The 19893-nt window shown below is 45.3% G+C and overlaps 1 protein-coding gene across 1 annotated transcript in view; it reads left to right on the top strand.

The window, feature by feature from the left end:
• Nucleotides 1–182: 182 nt before the first annotated feature.
• The window catches only part of LOC311258051 (inaD-like protein), a gene marked incomplete at its 3' end in the record, with an annotated part of 58514 nt that continues 38803 nt past the window's right edge, over nucleotides 183–19893 (top strand). The window contains exons 1-12 of the mRNA XM_084354100.1: nucleotides 183–220; nucleotides 2726–2788; nucleotides 2897–3075; nucleotides 5848–6057; nucleotides 6144–6283; nucleotides 7181–7364; nucleotides 12718–12846; nucleotides 15002–15247; nucleotides 15871–15973; nucleotides 16667–16755; nucleotides 16919–17048; nucleotides 18497–18616. Of these exons, the coding sequence (XP_084210226.1) occupies nucleotides 2767–2788; nucleotides 2897–3075; nucleotides 5848–6057; nucleotides 6144–6283; nucleotides 7181–7364; nucleotides 12718–12846; nucleotides 15002–15247; nucleotides 15871–15973; nucleotides 16667–16755; nucleotides 16919–17048; nucleotides 18497–18616 (1552 nt within the window). The 5' untranslated portion in view covers nucleotides 183–220; nucleotides 2726–2766. The remainder of the gene's footprint in view (nucleotides 221–2725; nucleotides 2789–2896; nucleotides 3076–5847; nucleotides 6058–6143; nucleotides 6284–7180; nucleotides 7365–12717; nucleotides 12847–15001; nucleotides 15248–15870; nucleotides 15974–16666; nucleotides 16756–16918; nucleotides 17049–18496; nucleotides 18617–19893) is intronic.

Genomic DNA, 19893 nt, shown 5'->3' with positions numbered 1-19893 from the left:
GTATAAACAAGAATTGAGCACCAGAAAATTTGCTTTATAGGGTCTTCTAGAAGAAGAGTCTATTATTTATATTTTTTGCTTTCGCTTTACAGTTATTAAGGGATTAATACACATTTTCCCCGTCGATCCAAACCCCTATCATGTGCTGGAAACCTATATTTCCGACAGTTCTCGAACGCACCATTAAAGCGACACTAGTGCCAAACTGGATCCAGTTCATGTGAGTTTCACACCAGTTCAAAACCGTTTTAAATCTGCCTGTTGTCTGTTCACTCATCACTGACCTGCGGCTACAGCATCCGACTGTTTATCCGCACTTTGTAAAACAACACGAGGTTTGTCAGACGTTATTTAACAGGCTCATTTAGCATGCTAGTAGCGACTAGCCAACTGTTAGCGAACTGCTGTGTTGCTGTTAAGTTCAGGCTGATGGAGGAGAAGTTGTTTAATGTCGCTTTGTGTCTGTTCACGGTCACAAAGTCACCGACACGTTTAGTTTGATGTCGTCGCTTAAATAATAATGAGTGTTTTCACACGTCGCAGCTGGCTGAAGAGTTTTTTTCTTCCTTTTGTGAAAGTTTGATGCACCTGTTGTGAGTTGAACCTGCTGCCAGCTCCCAACACAGTTACACTCTGTTCAACACATACATTCATTATATACTCGATATGAAGGCGAACACATGTATTTATGGATGAGTTTCTACATAAAGTCTCATTCCCTCCCCTCTGAGCTGCTCAGTTTCACTTCCTGGTTTCTCAGGTGAGCTCACAGGTGAGCTGCCGCACACAATCACAGCTCTGAGTGTAGGTGAGAGCTTCGGTTCGGTGTCTGTGTCGTTATTTCATTTGAAGGTTTGGGGAATGTGGTGTAGTTCGCTCTCCCTCATGTATGTGCTGATAAGATGCAGCCTGGCTCTGCTCTCACTGTGTCAACATGCTAATGAACGCTGAGCTAACAGGCCAAGAGGCACCTGAACGCAGCACAGAGCTGCTTCATTAACAGCCATGTCAGTGATGGACATCAGGTGTGCACACATGTGGAAGTTAACCTAGTTCCATGTTTTCAGGTGTATACTGTGTGTAAAGCAGCAGGTGTGGCACATACTGTACAGGTAAGAACAGGTAAGAACAGGTGACTGGCTGAGAACAGGATGTTGTTGTGTTGTTACTCATCTTGTCCCAACACACTGACAGAGGATCACTCATGTCTCAGTCTGACGGTTAACTCTAAAAATGACTGTTGAAATGATTCATCATCAGTTTTGATACTAAAAACATTTAACTCTCATTAAAGCTTTCTATGTTTGTTTAATGTCACAGAAAACTGAATATCTTTGTGTTTTGAACTGTTCGCTCTGCATGCAGGCCACTAACACACAGAGATGGAAGAGACTTGCAGCTCAGTCCAGTCTGAGACATTAGATATCTGATGATAATGTTCGGGGTGTTGTGGGCGGGACTTTGTGTGAGAGACGCTGCATCAGAGCCAAAGTAGCACATTTTTGAATTAGTTTATTTTATCGGCAATCTGACAGAAAAATCTCTTAAAATTGGAAAAATGCTGAATATCGGCCCCTGATCGATACATCTGCTGATATCTGCACTTTTGTAAACAAATACAGCAAATGAGTAAATATGTAATAGGTGATGTGAAGTTAATTTTCAATATCAATAAATCTGCTGATTTTCTCGATTGATCAGTGATTGGTTCAGTCAGATGACTTTGCTGGCTGGTTTGTGTTGTTTCTTGGTACGTGAAGCGAATTAAAAGTACTAGATTTTTGAATGGAGTCTGGTGTAATGTGAGGGAGCAGCAGGTGTCAGGATGTTTGGCTGCTGTTAACTTCTCTGCTCGTCAGGATCAGAATACACGAGATGTAAATAAAATGACTTGAGCTCACTGAAGGTCCGATTGGACGGATGTGTGAATGTTATTCTTGAACCTGGTTTTATCCAGTCTTCACATTGATGTTCTGAAAATGTTTGAAAATGTGAACGTTTCAGCAAAAAAGGTCTCAATGTAAGTTTCATAGTGATATCTGTTAGTTAAAACTTAAACCCAGTATCACCTGTAGTGTCTGTCCTGTCCTGTCCTGTCTCCAACACGTCCAACACGTCCTCCATGTTCACCTGTCGGTCTCGATGGAGTCAGTTTCGTGTCAGACTCGACACTCGGCTCAAACATTTTCTGTTTTCTCTCAGTAATTAAATCCGGTTGTTCTACTTTGCTGTGTCTTGTTTAATGTGGAGCTACTGTACAGCAGCACTTCCTGCAGATGTTTCACATTAAAAGCCCTCCATCAGCCCCGAGGAGCTACACCCCCCCTGCTGTTAGACTTTAAAAGGGACAGTTCACCCCAAAATCAAAAATACATATTATTCCTCTTACCTGTTGTTCTATTCATCCATCTAGATAGTTTCTGTGTGAGTTGCAGAGTTTTAGAGACGTCTACCTTCTCTCTAATATAATTTAACTAGAAGGCTACTGGTTTGTGGAGCTCAAAGCAGCAAACAGCGATGTGTCTTTACAGAAATTTTGACCTGCTTACTCAAGATGATCCGGAGAAAGACTGACTGACAGACAGAAAATACTTAACATACTTAATTTAACATGTGAGTCAGTACAGATAAATGTGAACCCTTCACAACGTTTCTGTCAGCTGTTACTTGTTCCTGCAGGCCAGTGTTTAAATAAATGTGTAATAATGGATGTTCTCTTGTTCAGATTGATCCAGAGCGACAGACGCAGAGCTGAGAGGGACGACGATGTATGAAAATGTCCCGACAGGTAAACCCTCTCACCTGTTCAACATTTCATGATCTCACTGCTGGAAGTGCAGATGTTACCGTCTGTAGTTATTTCTGCACGATGAATCCGTCCTGTGTTTGTCCTCAGTGTCCTCAGCGGACCGTCAGCAGGTATTGGGAGCTCTGGAGCGCCTGCAGACCAAACTGGCCCAGAGGGAGGAGTGGACCCACAGTGAAGTCATGGGAAACCTGCGGGAGACCCTGCAGAATCCTCTGTTCACCCACATCCTGACCCTGCAGCACTCCATCAAACAGCTCCGCAGCCAGGTGAGGAACTACAGACACTTTGAGACGCATCAGAGCGTTCAGATCACAGGTGGACAGCGCTTAGTTCAGGTGTGAATGACCCCGAGACACATTGAAGACACATTTCAGATCCGATGACTCGGACCACATTCAGAGCGGGTCTGGGCCGCTTGTTTGTTCTGTTAACCGGCCAGTGTCAGCAGCAGATGTTTGTGATCTGTCTGATCCAACTATTGAACCAGTAACCACAACATCACCAGACTCCCTTAAGAAATGTGGTGATTTTAAGAGTTGTTGAGTTAAAACAAACTCTCTAACGTAGTGAAACTCTGTCTCTGACAGACTCTGAATCATTGTCTCCTTCTTGTAAATTCAGCATTAAATGAAAACAGTAAGTTGTTTGTTTCCTTGTAAAAAGTGTCAGTTTGTGGCAGCATGGCTGTACCAGCCTGTCTGCTTCTGTGTCTAAAGTGCTAAAGTCTTAGCTGCCAACATTTAGCAGCTGTTTAAACACACTGTTTACACTGATTTCACCATTTACACTCAATTTATGAAAGAAGAAACATTTTATTGATCTAAACATGTCACATGTTACAAACACACTAAACAGTAACCAGTATAGGCTACTTCTTATACGTTCTCTTGAACTTCTTTCTGTCTTTGTGTAAAAACATGGTCCTGTTTGTCTCAGTGATGGACGGGTTTATTTCATATAGAGCAGGAAGTGACATCAGATCACAGGAGGTCCATGGGTGGATGGCGACACCGGTTCTGAATTCCCTCTCAGACGTGTCTGAAGCTGTGAACAGAGTCTCTTCTCAGTGAGACGTTGTGTTGCTTCTCATCAGCAGGTGTTTCTCCTCCTCTCACTGTGATGTATGCGAGTGTATAATCAGCAGCTGTATTTACAGTGTAAGTTACAGCAGCTCTGCAGTCTAATGAGTGTTTCTCCTCTGATGTGACATGTGTAACTCCGCCCAGCTGTTGACAGCCTATCAGGTGTCGGTACACTGCCGCCTCCTGTCCAACACTGTGACCCGTGAGTGGGCTGAGCCGGGACATTGAATCCCCTCTGCATCGCCATCTGTATTCAGCTCCAGCCCGCTCTGACGTGGAGGCTTTACAATAAACAATCTGCAGGCCAAATTAAGATAATGGCAATAACTGACGCTGGGCTTCATATTCTAAGTGCTGCGAAGGTCAGAGCTGAGTCTATGAATGCGTCGGTGGAAGCTGGTGGAGGGTATATGAAGCAGGGACTTCTCTCTCTTTCTTTCTTTATTTTCCCCCCCTCCCCCCGTCCCTCCCCCGTCCCTCCCCCGGCTCTCTGCGGATCTATCAAGCTTTAATATCTAGTGTCTTGGTTTGAGTAACGGCCTTGTCGAGGCGGTATTGATGAAATGGCTCGGGATCCTGCTCCGTCAGCCCGGCCTAAATAAGCCGCAGACTGATAAGTTTCCACAATGTGAGTGTAAAGGTCATTAATACATTACCTGTTCAGAGAGAGAGAGCTGCACAGGAATCTATTGATTTTCTCTTTCCCTCTCTCCTCCCCACTTACCCCCCGGCCTCCACGCTCCATCCCTTACCTCCATGTCTGTCTTTATTGTCCACAACGTCCTTGCATATAAGAGCACCACCCTCTCTGTCTCTCTCTCTTTCTGTCTCTCTCTCTCTGTCTGTCTGTGTGTCTGTCTGTGTGCTTGTCTGTCTCTCTCTGTCTGTGTGTGTCTCTCTCTTTCTGTGTGTCTGTCTCTCTCTCTCTCTGTCTGTCTCTTTCTTTCTGTCTCTCTTTCTGTCTCTCTCTCTTTCTGTCTCTCTGTGTGTCTGTCTGTCTGTCTGTCTGTCTGTCTCTCTCTCTTTCTGTCTCTCTCTCTGTCTGTCTGTCTCTCTGTCTGTCTGTCTGTCTCTCTCTCTGTCTGTCTGTCTGTCTGTCTGTCTGTCTGTCTCTCTCTCTCTGTCTCTCTCTCTCTCTCTCTCTGTCTGTCTGTCTGTCTGTCTGTCTCTCTGTCTGTCTCTCTGTGTGTCTGTCTGTCTCTCTGACAGAAATAAATACACAACATAACCAGAAGTATGTGGACACCTGTCCCTGTGTGTGTTTGTTGTGTATCTTTGTTTTCTTGACGTCTTCTCGTTCATGAAGTTCAGAGGACACTTGAGTTAAGAGAAAATGTGACAACATGATTTTATGGATTAGAGTCTGACTGATAAAATCTGCTCTGCTGATTTCCCTTCAGTCAGATGAATCTATTGATGTGATGTCAGCTGACCACAGAACCTGCAGTCACAGTGGGTTTGAGGTCATTCAGAACCACTGACGCTGTCACAGTTTGTAGGTCACAGGTCGTGATGTGTTTGATGCATTGATGAAGAATGATTGAAGCTGACAACATGTAACCAGATCCATTAAATCAGACTGAATTATGTTATATTACAGACTTTTCTTGTAAATGAGTCACAGAAAACGAGACGTGTGTGACGTGTTTGAGTTAAGTTACTGACTCGACAGCGACTATTTCACATTCACATGCTGTGATGCTGAAACGACACACTGAGCAGCTCTGTGCTCCCAAACACTCATTTAGAGATTAATGTAATGTGTCGGCCTGTACAGCTCCAGACCAGGTTTACAAACATGTACAGTATCATTGTCTGTTAACCCCTCTTCCTCCTCTTCCTCCTCTTCTTCCTCTTCCTCCTCTTCCTCCTCTTCTTCCTCTTCCTCCTCTTCCTCCTCTTCCTCTTCCTCCTCCTCCTCCTCCTCCTCCTCCTCCTCCTCCTCCTCCTCTGTAGCTGAGCAGTATGCCTCCTGATGCCAGCAGCGACTTCAGTTTCTCTAAAAAGGGTCAGCTGATCATGAGCGCTGTGAATCCAGCCAGCAGCTCGGCCCCGCCCACCCTGTCAGCCTCCGCCTCCATCCTGACCAATGGCTCGTCTCCGCCCATCCATCAGACTCCGCCCTCATCTGACCTGCTGCAGAAATGGATCCTCGCCGCCGCCAAGGTGGGTGGAGCCACGACACACAGAAACACACCTGCAGGACACACAGCATGCATATAAACTCTGTGATTGTGTGTGTTTGTGTGCAGGGCCGTCACACAGAGGTGGTCCGTCTGACCCGGCCTCTCTCTGGCGGTCTGGGCTTCAGCGTGGTCGGACTGAATCCAGCAGGAACCAGCAGTCAGGGCGTCTTCGTCAAACACGTCCAGCCGGGAGGCATCGCACACAGGTTCACTGTTCCACCTACATGAATCAGACTGATCAGTGTTTCAGTCCATTTTTTACAAATATTATAGACTTTACATCGCTGCAGATCACTTTCCAAAACATAGGCCGCCATTTTGTTTTCTTTCTTCCAGAGACTTGAAACTTGTGTGAGAGTTTAACATAAAAAAGTTTAAAGTTCAACGGAAACATAAGAAAATATTACCTGAGATTCTTCTCGAGTGTCACGTCTGCATTTATTTCTGTAAAATTAGGATGATCGGTTTGAAACTTGTTATCACACAACAGGAAGGTAATCCTGAAATAAGCTGCACGGTGAGCGCTAGAAAACTGTCGGCAGTGGAGCTAAAATGATTTGTGGGAAATATCTAACTGCCGTTCTTCTGGGCAGCATTGTGATTTTATTGTCATTATTTCCTGTAAAAGAAACTCGAGTCCTGACCTGCTGATCTGCAAAGTATTTAAAAAAAGATAAAAAAAAGTTATTTCTACATGAAAAAATCAACCTGATCACAAAACGTCTGCTCGTTCTTTAACATAAATGATCCAGACACACAGGGAGACAGCAGCCGGAGAACAAGTCGACTTTAATCCAGCAGTTTGATAGTTTATGAACATAATTTAAGTAAATTAGTTACAGCTGAGTAAACTGGTTTTCTTTATTGGAAGAGAAATTCATGCTTTTCATTAGTCGATGTTTTTTAATAGCTTTCTGAGACATTAATTATAACATTTGGAAAATGTTTGTGCAGTTTGAATGTAAAACAATCACTCAGCCTGAGTCTGCAGTGAAATAACGTAATAATGTGATTTATTGAGTATAATAGAAACAGACTTGATAATCAGAAAAGGTTGTGTGATGTAACTGAAACATCTGACTGATGTGGTGTCTCGACTGCAGGGACGGGCGTCTCCAGGAGAGGGACCAGATCCTGGTGATCAGCGGCAGCCCTCTGGAGCCGGGGATCAGCCAGCAGCAGGCCCTCACCCTCCTGCAGCAGCCTGGAGAGACGGTGGAGCTGGTGGTGGCCAGAGACCGCCCACTCAACGCATCATCGCAGCCTGCCGCCGGCGCCATCAGCACGGTAAGAAACGTCTGGAATCAAAGGACCAACTGTGTCTCCTTGATACAAGAAGGGTAAAAGTTTGTCAACTCGTCCTTTACTTCATATTTCAGTACCTACAAAAACCTCTAAAACGTAATAATCCTCCTGAAATCATTTTTATCTGTGTCGATAAAAACAATCAAGATACATCCTCGTATTTTCTGAGTTGTTAAGGTGTTTGTGTGTTTTTAAACTTCGGACAGAGCCGGCTGGCTGCTCCGTGTCAAGTCTTTATGCAAAGTCTTTAAGCACATCCTGAGTCCGACCTCTTTACACACAGACATGAGATCAGTATCCATCTGAACAATTCATCTTCAGAAAACAGGAGAACAAGCAAAAATCTCAAACCATCCAACTTCTCCAGGACCCGATTCTTCTTTTCATGTGACCCCATGTTGCATCCCGACCCCTCGTTCAGTTCTTTCTCCAGAGAAATTAATATTTCTGATGAAAACCCATCTGACGTGACTCAGATGTTCTCAGACGAGGTGTTTTAAAGTTTTCTTCACGTTATGTTTTGTCTCGTTCTCCGACTTTAAGTTTTAATGACGGGCGACCGGATGAAACGTTACCTCGAGGAAACATTTGTGATGATGTGAGAACAAAACTCAACATGTAAAACAGATGTTGAGTTGTTTTCAAACATTTAATGCAGAAACGTTACATATTATGTCTTGATTATAAATTTCTTCTCTTATCAATTATTTTTTATTTTTGTTGCTACGGCGACAGTTAGCTACTCAGCCGTGCTAGCAGTGGATTCTTAAAACTTGAATAAGAGATGCATAACTCCAGATGGGTCTTTGTTTTCTGATACTTAACTTTTATTGTCATAGTTTGAGAGAAACAAGAAACAAGCTTAGATCGTGAAATAAAGTCATTTCTAAATCTTTAGCATCCGTTTTTACGGTGAGAAAAAAAAAGATATTAAATATGTAATATCTCTAAAATTATATTGTCCAGAATATTAAAGTGTCAGTTGGTAAACTCAGTTCCCTGTTGTACAGTTAAAATGAACATTATCTTGTCATGTTGAGGAACGAAACCAGAATTGAAGTCTGAGTTTGCACATTTGTTGAGTTTTATGGCTCCGTGTGAAATTATTTTTAAGGTCTGATCCTGAACCAGCGGATCTGCAGCATCACCACAATCAGCTCTATACTGTAGCCACGCACGCACGCACGCACGCATGCACGCACACACACACCGTCCAGCAGCTTGGCTGTCACTCAGAACAAGCATCGCAGCGAGGGCGTCAATCATAACTGGAGGTCACTTTGAGGCCACGCCTCTGTATCAGAGTGAGACCTCCTGTTTATGGAGAGCTGTAAGTCTGCTGACATTGACTCTGATGATTTTTATGACCTCAGAGCTGATAGGAAATCAAGTTAGTGCTCCACGCGCTGCAGCGCTCCTGACAATATGTATTTAAGTCTGTGGAGGTGCGATCAATGAATGTCGACATGACGGGCGAGTCAAAGACTGGCAGCGAGGCAGGAGAGAGAGAGTGCAGAGAGACATGCAGAGGAAGTGATGTCATTAAACTCAGATCTGAGCTGAGGGGTCAAAGTTCAGACTGTCGAGAGCTTCACCTGAGGAGGGAGGCAGAGAGGAGCTGAAGCTTCGGTCCTGTTGAATCAGTGACTGCCGACCTCTGTTTCCCTGCTGAGGATTGTGGGTTTTGGAGTCTCCGCTCTTCACTGCAGCTTTAGTTTTTCTCCCCAGGTCTAAGTTGTTTTTTCACAGAGAGCTGAGCGATTCATGGACATTACATCATGATGATGATGTGAGTCTGTTTGTGGTGTTAGATGTTGGATATGAGCAACAAGATCCCTTTTCATGGACAAACCTGCAGAAGGTGATTTATAAACGGAGCAGACGGAGGCAGATCATAGAAAACATTAATGAATGCTTGAGTTATTGGACTGAACACATGAGTGGACGTGAAAATGTTCGAGAACTTTGACATTAAAATAATCAGAAGAAAAGATTTCAGTAAGACAAACGAGGTGGTGACGGAGCGGAGCAGCTCTGGACTGTTAATGTGAGCTGAGGATCACAGGTTAGTCTGAGCCGTAATGATTCTGTTCGCTCTGTTGTCGCCTCATTATCACACAGAATTACACTGTCCCTCTTGTTTGTTACCCTCCTCCTCCTCCTCCTCCTCCTCCTCCTCCTCCTCCTCCTCCTCCTGCTGCTGGCTCATTGGATCCGGGCCACGTCCTGCATACCAGGCCTCCGATCCTCCTGCTTTTGTTTTATTCATGTCCCGTTTCTATCGAGGTCACGTTTAATGGAGCCGCGGGCATAAAAACACGACTCTGGCTGTGGTTTTATTGCCGTTCTCCTGGCCCGGCTAACTATCCTGTCTCCTAAAGCCGAGCCTCCCCTGCTGGGCAGGTCCAGGCGCTCGGTCCACGAGTCGAACCTCTCAGCCCGTCTCTTGGCTGGAGCCGGTCCGACGCTTGTCGCTGTAAAGTCGCTCATAAAGACGGATATAAATCATCTGGTCTGATATGATTTTTACAGCTTTTGTCTATTTAGTGAATATTTTCCCGCCATCAATTAGGACAATGTGTCGGCGAATGCACTCTGGAGTTTGAAGTAAATTTATGGCTCTCCTAAAAATGATGAAAAGCAGAAAGAAGAGAGATAAAAAATAACAGATTGTGTAATTAAAGAAAGCTGAAGGGGCTTTTAAAACCGCCTCCACTCAGAGGAAACGAAGTGAAGAACAACTGGAGGAAGTTTAGAAACTCCTCAGGTCACATGACCGGCCGCCTGTCAATCACACCTGAGAACCAAGACACCACACTCAAACCTTTCTCCCAGCATGCATCTCTGCTTTTCACTGAAAGCTGATGAAATATGGACCTTGTTCTTCTCAACAAGGAGGTCGTGTTTTCACCTGCGTCCATCTGTTGGTTTGTTGGTTTGTCGGCAGGATTACACAAAAACTACACAACAGATTTATACCAAACTCAGATGGAGGATGAGTCTCAGCCCAGAATAGACCACATTCACTTTTGGTGCTGATCCAGATAAAAATATGCCGGGTCAGAGGCATGACGTTTTGTCGGTCCTGTTCTTGTGAACATGATATCTCAAAAACACCTTGAGGGAATTTCTTCACGTTTCCAACAAACGTCCACTTGGACTCGAGGATGAGCTGATTTGATTTGAGTTGTCAAAGGTCAAAGGTCACTGTGATCTCACAAAAGTGAGTAACAGGATTAAAATGATGACGTTAAGACATTTTATATACCAAAGGTCAACTTCACTGTGACATCATGATATTCAGGTATTTTGGTTGCTGGTATCTCGTGATTTGTACGATTTGATGTGAATCCCAATAATGTTTTTTTTAAGCCTGCGTGTCTTTCAAACTTCCACAGCTACAGTTTGTAACACAGATTCATTGTTACAGATGTAAAGTTTATCTCCTCAGAGCCATAAAAGACTTAATACAACAGTTTCCACAGGCTGACGAGGAGCGACCATCAGCGGGGAACTAATCCTCGTATATAAAGTCTATAAAACCGGCCTCGTCCATCAAATTCAGTCTCACACAGTTTTGTCACTTTCTGCCTCAAGCTCAGAAACACATTAAAGCTGACGGTGTGGCTGATAGTCGAATATGTTTGTGGTCCAAACAACAGAACACAGAACCGTCTCTTATGTACATGACTACATACAGATTCTGTACAGTCATCACTGTTTCCACATGAAACAAGACTGTGAATGTGTGTACGTTGGTCCTGAGGCGCTCTGTGCTCGACACACACGTATGTTCGACACATGCAGTCAGTCGGTGCAGAACCAGAATGAATCCAACACGTCTCCCTTCAGTACACGACCTGCAGTCACAGATCGTCTCCTGTGAAAAGACTGAACTTCTGCTGCAGAGCCAAGAATCCAACATGTTCAGGTCGATCCGACTTTATCAGCCGGCGTCCTGGGATCAGCTGAGAGGGAGGTTTGTTTCATTAGACAGAGGAAGACCTGCTATCAGATCAGAGCACAGCCGTGTGTGTGTGTGTGTGTGTGTGTGTGTGTGTGTGTGTGTGTGTGTGTGTGTGTGTGTGTGTGTGTGTGTGTGTGTGTGTGTGTGTGTGTGTAGGTGTGTAGGTGTGTGTGTAGGTGTAGGTGTAGGTGTGTGTGTCTGTGTGTGTGTTGCAGCCTCTCATTGATCAGCAGCTGGTATCAGAGGAGGAAACACTCTCAGCTGGTAATTACCTGCTGAGGTTCAGTGTAACGACCTTTCACCTGAGGACAGATAACCAGGCAGCGGCTGTGTGAGTCTGAGCCAACAGCTGGAAACAAACACACAAACAAAATGAGTGTTTACAATTTATTAATTCATGAATCTGTTTGACTACATCGATCTGCTAAAAAGAATAATAGGATGAAGTGGTTGTGCCTGCAGCTGCAGCAGAAGAGGCTCTGAACCAAAGTGCAGCTTCATCAGGTGGATTTCTACATTTCTGACTCGACATCGTTAGAAACAGTCACCAACTGCTGGACTTCACAAATAAGATTTTAATTACCCTCTGACCCCGAAGAGTCGCTCACGTGTTCAGTTCTTATAGAAATGCAAAATCAGAAACACGACAGTGAATAAACTCTGAGTCAAAGATCTTTGGGAACATAAAAACAATAAAAATGAAAAATGATGAGCAGAAAAACGGTAAAATACAAATACACAAGAAATGAAAGTGGAGTTAATGAATATTAAAATATTTTGCCATAATCAGCTTGTTTCTTTGTTGTTGTCATTTAAAATCATATTTTACTTCCTTTAAGAGAAATATTTGGAGCAGCCGGTGAACCTGTGAGAAAATGTTAATAAACTCGATCTAAAAATGAAATATCACCACATAAAAAACAACATATTTAAATTACTCTTCAAATTAGAGCTGCAACAACTAATCAATTGAAACTGCTGCCTTTTGTCCACATGGAGTTTTTTTCTGAGCGCTCCTCTTTTGTTCAGACGCTTCAAGTTTAAAACCTCAACTTTTCAGAGCGGCTCTGGTGACGTCGGCTCGCTGAATGTGAATATGTTCTGGTTCCTGTCCTCTGACAGTGAACTGAACATCTTTGGGTTGTGGACGAAACACTGATCGACATTTTCACCATTCACCTGCAAAATAATCGTCAGTTGTAGCCTTTGTCAAAATTTAAAACGTTAAAGGTAACACACAGGATCTTATTCTTCTCGTGTAGTTGAGCTCTTGTAGAAAACCTTCTCTCAGCAGTCCTCCTGGACACATACAGTCAGACACCTGTCCCAGCTGTTGACCTTCTCACCTGGTTGTTGACGCGTCTGCAGGATCAGTGGGGTCACCTGGAGGAGATCGAGCTGGTGAACGACGGGTCTGGTTTGGGCTTCGGCATCGTGGGAGGGAAGACGACCGGGGTGGTGGTCAGGACGCTGGTCCCGAACAGCGTGGCTGACAAGGTGAGTTAATCAGCTGATGATGATGATGATGATGATGATGATAACAACATTACGACACAAGTTTCAAGTCTCTGCTGGTTGATTTTCGTAGACCGATGAAATCAATTGATGGATCAGATGATTTGTTTAAGGACTGGTCGGGTTGCTGGTCGCCATCAGATGTTTGGAAACATTAATCCTTTTCCCTCCACACGTGGTAACAGAGAAGCTCTTGAGCAAGGCACTGAAGCCTGAGCAGACCAGCTGACAGTAGAAACCTGAGCTGCTGAAGCAGAAGTTAAAGCTCGGAGGAGACTTCCTACATAAATAAGAGTAAAAGCAGGAGCAGTGGATCAGAGCAGGCAGCAGGACTGAGGGAGGAATTATCGCCTTGTAAGTGGATTAATTAGATCAATTAGATTAATTGGACAAGATTAATTTCTCTGCAGAGACGAGAAAAAAAACCTTCAACCCCGTGACGTCTCTCTGCAAACAGTCTGTCAGAAACCTGAAGTCCAGAGGTTTACTCTGTGTGCATCTTCATCCTCTCTCCTCCTCTTCCTCCTCCTCTTCTTCCTCCTCTTCCTCTCCCTCCTCTTCCTCCTCCTCTCTCCTCCTCTTTCTCCTCCTCCTCTTCCTCCTCTTCCTCTCCCTCCTCTCCCTCGCTCGTCCACTTCCTCCTCTTCCTCCTCCTCTCTCCTCCTCTTCCTCCTCCTCTCTCCTCCTCTTTCTCCTCCTCCTCTTCCTCCTCTTCCTCTCCCTCCTCTTCCTCCTCCTCTCTCCTCCTCTTTCTCCTCCTCCTCTTCCTCCTCTTCCTCTCCCTCCTCTCCCTCGCTCGTCCACTTCCTCCTCTTCCTCCTCCTCTCTCCTCCTCTTCCTCCTCCTCTCTACTCCTCTTTCTCCTCCTCCTCTTCCTCCTCTTCCTCTCCCTCCTCTCCCTCGCTCGTCCACTTCCTCCTCCTCCTCCCCTCCCTTCCTGTCTCTTCCACCTCTTCTTCTCTCCTCCTCTCTCCTCTTCCTCTCTCTTCCTGTCTCTTCCTCATCTTCGTCCCTCTTCCTCCTCCCCTCTCTTTCTCCTCCTCCTCTTCCTCCTCTTCCTCTCCCTCCTCTTCCTCCTCCTCTCTCCTCCTCTTTCTCCTCCTCCTCTTCCTCCTCTTCCTCTCCCTCCTCTCCCTCGCTCGTCCTCTTCCTCCTCCTCCTCCTCGTCTCTCCTCTCTTCCTGTCTCTTCCTCCTCTCTCCTCTCTCCTCCTCTTTCTCCTCCTCCTCTTCCTCCTCCTCTCTCTTCCTCCTCCTCTCTCCTCCTCTTTCTCCTCCTGCTCCTCTCTCTTCCTCCTCCTCCTTCTCCTCTTCCTCCTGCTCTCCCCTCCTCTCCCTCGCTCGTCCTCTTCCTCCTCCTCCTCCTCGTCGTCTCTCCTCTCTTCCTCCTCTCCTTCTCTCCTCCTCTCTCCTCTCTCCTCCTCTTTCTCCTCCTCCTCTTCCTCCTCCTCTCTCTTCCTCCTCCTCTCTCCTCCTCTTTCTCCTCCTGCTCCTCTCTCTTCCTCCTCCTCCTTCTCCTCCTCCTCTTCCTCCTCTTCCTCCTCCTCCTCTCTCTTCCTCCTCTTCCTCCTGCGCTCTCTCTTCCTCCTCTCCTCTTCCTCCTGCTCTCTCCTCCTCTTCCTCCTCCTCCTCTCTCTTCCTCCTCCTCCTCTCTCTTCCTCCTCTCCTCCTCTTTCTCTTTCTCCTCCTCCTCCTCCTTCTCCTCCTCCTCTTCCTCCTGCTCTCTCCTCCTCTTCCTCCTCCTCCTCTCTCTTCCTCCTCTTCCTCCTGCGCTCTCTCTTCCTCCTCTCCTCTTCCTCCTGCTCTCTCCTCCTCTTCCTCCTCCTCCTCTCTCTTCCTCCTCCTCCTCTCTCTTCCTCCTCTCCTCCTCTTTCTCCTCATCCTCCTCTCTCTTCCTCCTCTCCTCTTCCTCCTCTCTCTTCCTCCTCCTCCTCCTCTCCTCTTCCTCCTCCTCCTCTTTCCCCTCCTTCCTCCAAACGGTTCCAGATATTTACCTTTTAGTAAAACCTTCTTGGTCCCTGGTTGGTTCTGGTTGGTTCTGGTTGGTTCTGATTGGATGAATATACAAGACTTCACTTATTCATGTAAATCGTTACCTTCCCTCTGATTGGTTCCCCTTCTCCCCTCTCCTCCAATCAGGACGGGCGTCTCCGCACAGGCGACCACATCCTTCGCATCGGGGCGACGCCCACCAGCGGCCTCACCAGTGACCAGGTGGTCAAGGTGCTGCAGGGGTGTGGGAGTCGTGTGACCATGCTGATCGCCAGGGACCCCCGGGGTCAGAGGTCAACAGCCCCGCCTCCCCCACCGCCTCCAGACTCCGCCCCCGTCTTCTCCTTACCCCCACGACCCCCGGACCTGCCCCAGCGCCGGCTCAGCAAGACGGTCAGAATCATAAATTAATCATTTCATGTAAATCATCACGTTTTAGTCGTGACACATCGGTCGTTACAAAGTAGCATTAGATATTGATGATTAAACATCAGTTAAATATTCGTCATCTCATATTAATCTTAATTTCCAGAAGATCAAAGACTGTTTTTATAGTCTGATTTCGCTGCACGTTAAAACATGAGTCCGTCCTCGTGTCAGTCATGTTCACACACCGACTGAATATTTTTTCAGAACAGGTTTGATTTTCTGTGATTTTTCAATCTCCAGCTCTTTTAATTGAGCCCTTATTTTGTTTTTATTCAGATTTTTAAGGCAAATTGTAATTTTATTGACTCAAATTCAGTTTAAAACGTCGTCCTGTTCTGGTCCAGTGAGACGAGCCTCTTTGTTTTTGTATTTTATTGCTCGTCATATTTTTTGTGCGTAACATCTTTTTATCAGATGACGTTACAGAAACTGAACCACAAACAGAGCTGGTGTGTGAAGAGAAAAGTCACAGATGGATTTCTGACTCATGAAACTTTGAGAGAAGATGAAGGGATTTGTTTCCTCTTTGCTTCGTGTTGCATCTGCCGCTGGAGATTTGTTCAGCTCACATATATTCTGGGTTTCAGCCCAACCTGGAGGGATACGAGATCCACGAGGTTCCTCTCATCAAGAAGGACGGTCAGAGCCTCGGCATCTCCATCGTCGGCTACAACCCTCTGACCAGCCAAGGTAGGACGGGAACATGTAGTAAACCCGTACAGACACCACGGGCGGCCGGGCCGGGCCAGCACCAGCAACAGAGAATGTTGTACCTGCAAATTCACAATAAAAGCCAGTGGTGGAAAGTAACTAAGTACATATACTCAAGTACTGTAATTAAATACAGGTTTTTATCAGTATTTTCTTCAGTAGCTTCCAGGTCAGAAGTCTTGATGCACTTGAGTGTTTCTGTTTTCTGCTGCTTTAAAATTCTTCTCATAATTCAGTTTAAATTTAGTTTAATGATAAAAATATAATCAATGAAATTATAATGTAATATTATAGATTAGAATAAAATGTAGTTACCTTAGTAGTTAAATAATGAAGAACACTGAAGTTTAACATTCTCCAAACTGAGTACTTTTACTTTATATAGTATATTTTGTACTTTTTACTTCAGTACAATACTTGATCACTTCTTCCTCCTCTGTTAAAAGCTTAACACTGCCTGGAGTCCAGAAGGTGGTTCTGCCGGGCTTTTACTGTGAAACAGCTTCATGATTCTCTGTGAAGCAAAACAAAGAGAAATTGCAGCACATTAAATCAGGAGTGAAGAACTCGTATCATCATCATCACTGTTTACAAACTGTGTCTCTGTTTGTGATGATCTGTTAAAACTGACTCTCTCCGTCACTGCGTGTCTGTGTCGTTGGGCCCGTTCAGATGCAGTCGGTGTGTTTGTGAAACATGTGGTACCGGGCAGCGCCGCAGATCAGAGCGGAAACATCCGAATCCACGACCGACTGATCGCTGTAAGAGCCGTGCGTGTGTGTGTGTGTGTGTGTGCGTGCGTGTGTGTGTGTGTGTGTGTGTGTGTGTGGGTGTTTCATTGTCCGACCTGATCCAAATCCTGCCCTACTTGTCTCTTTTATCCGTCCATCTCCTCCTGTTATCTCTACCTGTCCTTCTTTACAGTTGGATGGTGTCAGTCTTCACGGTCTGACCAATCAGGAGGTTCTGGAGGTGATGAAGAGGACGGGTCAGACTGTCGTCCTCTCTGTGGTCAGGAAGAAAACCAGAGGCCTGGAGAGATCCCTGGATAAAGGTAGACAGACACTGACACTGAAGCAGGAGACATCTTGTGTCCAGCAGTCAAAGTTATGAAATGAAAAATATTTGCATATTTATTCTGTTTTGTTAACGAGGGAGAAACAGGAGGAGCCATTTTAACAGTTTTAATGTGGTATTTACCTTTTTTCTGCAAAAACCGTGTCAGACACACGTTAGAGAATTGTTTCTCTGCCTTAAACACGTGTGGACAAGATCTTAAACCTGAAGGCTTTGGGCCTCTGAGGTTCTGGGCCTCTGAGGTTCTGGACCTCAGGACATTTACCTGGTTGGAGATCCAGTCTCAGCCCCATGAGAAGATTCAGTCACTGACTACAGACCAGCAGACCACGTCTGTGTCTCCAGAGCTGCACTGGAAACAACTACAGCACATGTTGAAACAGTAAACTGCTTCAACAGTGTTTGAGCGTCATGTTGATGAACACTCAACAACATGTAGCAAAGATCAAGGAGCTGATGAAACATGGAAGAAACATCTGCCAGCTAATGAATTAAATCCTGAGTTACAGTAATGAATTGTTGAATAAGATGAGTCAGTCAGAGCTGCTCTGTGCTGGAAGAATATGATAGTTTTGTGGTGTTAAAGAGAGAAATAATGACTGTAGTGTCTTGTTGGCCTTTTTAAACTGATGTTGTCGTCGTGTTGACTGTAAATGAGTCTCATACAGATGTAGATATCTCAGGCTAACGTGCTAAAAGTGACTCTCTGTTGGTTCATGATTATATTGTATGAAACCAGTGAGAGAAGTTAACTCTGTGTTAAACTTATCGGAGCTTTGCTTCCTATTTCCTGTCTGCAGCCTCTGTCCTCTCACCCAGATTAAGATGACAAATTTGTTTACAAGTCGGTGTAATTTCCCCAAACTCTCCACAGAGCGCCTGCGATTCCTCCTCCACCAGCGTCCACTGAGATTAATTCCCCTGCTTCAGGGTCATTTTTTTGTGTTGCGATGGGCCGGCGGCCTGCACTGGTCAGCCTCCGGGCCAGAGGGAAACAAGTGATTTTTTTTTTTAAGAGAGGAGAGGAGTGCAGGGCTCTTATCTCCTCCAGACGTCTTTTATTTCATTACTGAGGAAACACAGGACTGGAAACCAGCAGAGTTCAGCCTGCAGCCGCAACTTCTCAACTTCTCATATTCTGCTCTTTTCTGTGGCTCCCTTATCTACACAGACCTCTGATGAGTTATGATGAGCCTGACAGGAAAATACACTTCAGTTTTATAGATGACCAACAGCCAGGAGGTCAAAGGTCACAGCAGCCGGTACCTGCAGTGACTTTACACGGACTTTAGTAGGAAATGGACTTTAAAGATGATTCGTACGATTAAGGAAGACACAGCAAAAACTTGTGTGTGTGTGTGTGTGTGTGTGTGTGTGTGTGTGTGTGTGTGTGTGTGTGCGTGTGTGTGCGTGTGTGTGTTTCAGTGGAGAGGGGGGAGTCTCGCGTGTCATTGAGGAGATCGTTGGAGGTCAAGGCCCGCTCGTCTGGGTTTGGTCTGACGACGCCAAAAACAACGTACTCCAACGCAGCTCAGCTAACAAGGGGTGAGTACACACACACACACTGAACACACTGGGAGGTACAGACATAAAGTAGAAGCACACTGAGGCCAAAAAACACTTAACAGTTTTGTATTTAGTAGATTAACTGTCACAGTTATAAATGATTGTTTATAGTCGACTCTTCTGCCAAGTGAGATTTTACATCTTAACAGCTTTATATTTCTCATTTTTACAGGCTTACACACTCTAATTATTTAAATAGAAATAAAATGAACCGTTTCCTAAAAAGCCTGAACCTTCAGATGCATCTCCAGTCATGTTAAACAGGACGAGTATTCATGGACTGAGCTCACACTCTGATCACTTTAAATGTGAAATGCTGGTCATCAGTCTGTGAAAACCCTCCTGCAGACGTGTCGCGCGGGCCTCTACCAGCACTCCTCTCTGAATTATTTCCTCTCTTTTTATTCCTCATTAGCTTTGCTAAGTGGCCAAAACGCCACGCTAACACTTAGCACGCCGCCCGCCTGCTCCCGGCCAACAGATGTAAAGTGTCCGAGCTGTCTGACAGCCTCGCAGCGATGTATTACCCTGTTTATTCAGCCAAACGCTGCAGATTAATTGCACTGTGAGGGCCGAGGTTAGCAATGCTAATTTAATCAGAGGCTGTTGTTGTAACTCCGCCAGACCTGCTGCAAAATACCTCAACATGTGAGGAGATTTGTGAGAACATGGAGGTGTTTTTCTTGAGCTCAGCAGAGGTGGTTTCCGCCCTGAACTCAGGCTGAAGGCTTAAAGAGCCGCCTGTTCGCCTGTCGCTGTGTAATCTGCTCTGACTGTCACTGCTTCATGTTCAAACTGCTGCAGGGGGAAAAAACAGCCACTCTCCTGTGATTCAAGGAGGTATTGTTGCTGAGACATTTTTGTGTGTGTGTGTAAATGCATTAAAACACACACACACACACATTCAGTCTCCACAGTTGAAGTTGCTTACTTTACAGTTTACATTTGAGTCATTTAGCTTTTTGCTTCAGAGCGGTGAATTCCAATGAGGTGACCGTCAGCAGAGAGCAGAGACGTAGTGAAGTGTTCGTACTGCAGCACAGCTACAGGACAGGGTTTCTCCTGGCTCTGCTGCAGCAACACCAGCTGTGGGACGAACTAAACATATATGACTGTCTGTGCGAGCAGACATGTTGGAGCTGCAGCATCACATGCAGTAGTACCACACCACACCACGAGCACCGAGATCAGCAGCTCGTTACGAAATGTTGTTGGAAGAGGCAGTTTGAGAAGATGTTTAAAACCTTCAAAAAATG

The sequence above is a fragment of the Pagrus pagrus genome (assembly GCF_965226575.1).
Source record: "Pagrus pagrus genome assembly, chromosome: 6".
Taxonomy (NCBI): Eukaryota; Metazoa; Chordata; class Actinopteri; order Spariformes; family Sparidae; genus Pagrus; species Pagrus pagrus.
The sequence above is the reverse complement of the archived record's forward strand: the minus strand, read 5'-3'. Positions and strand labels throughout refer to the sequence as shown.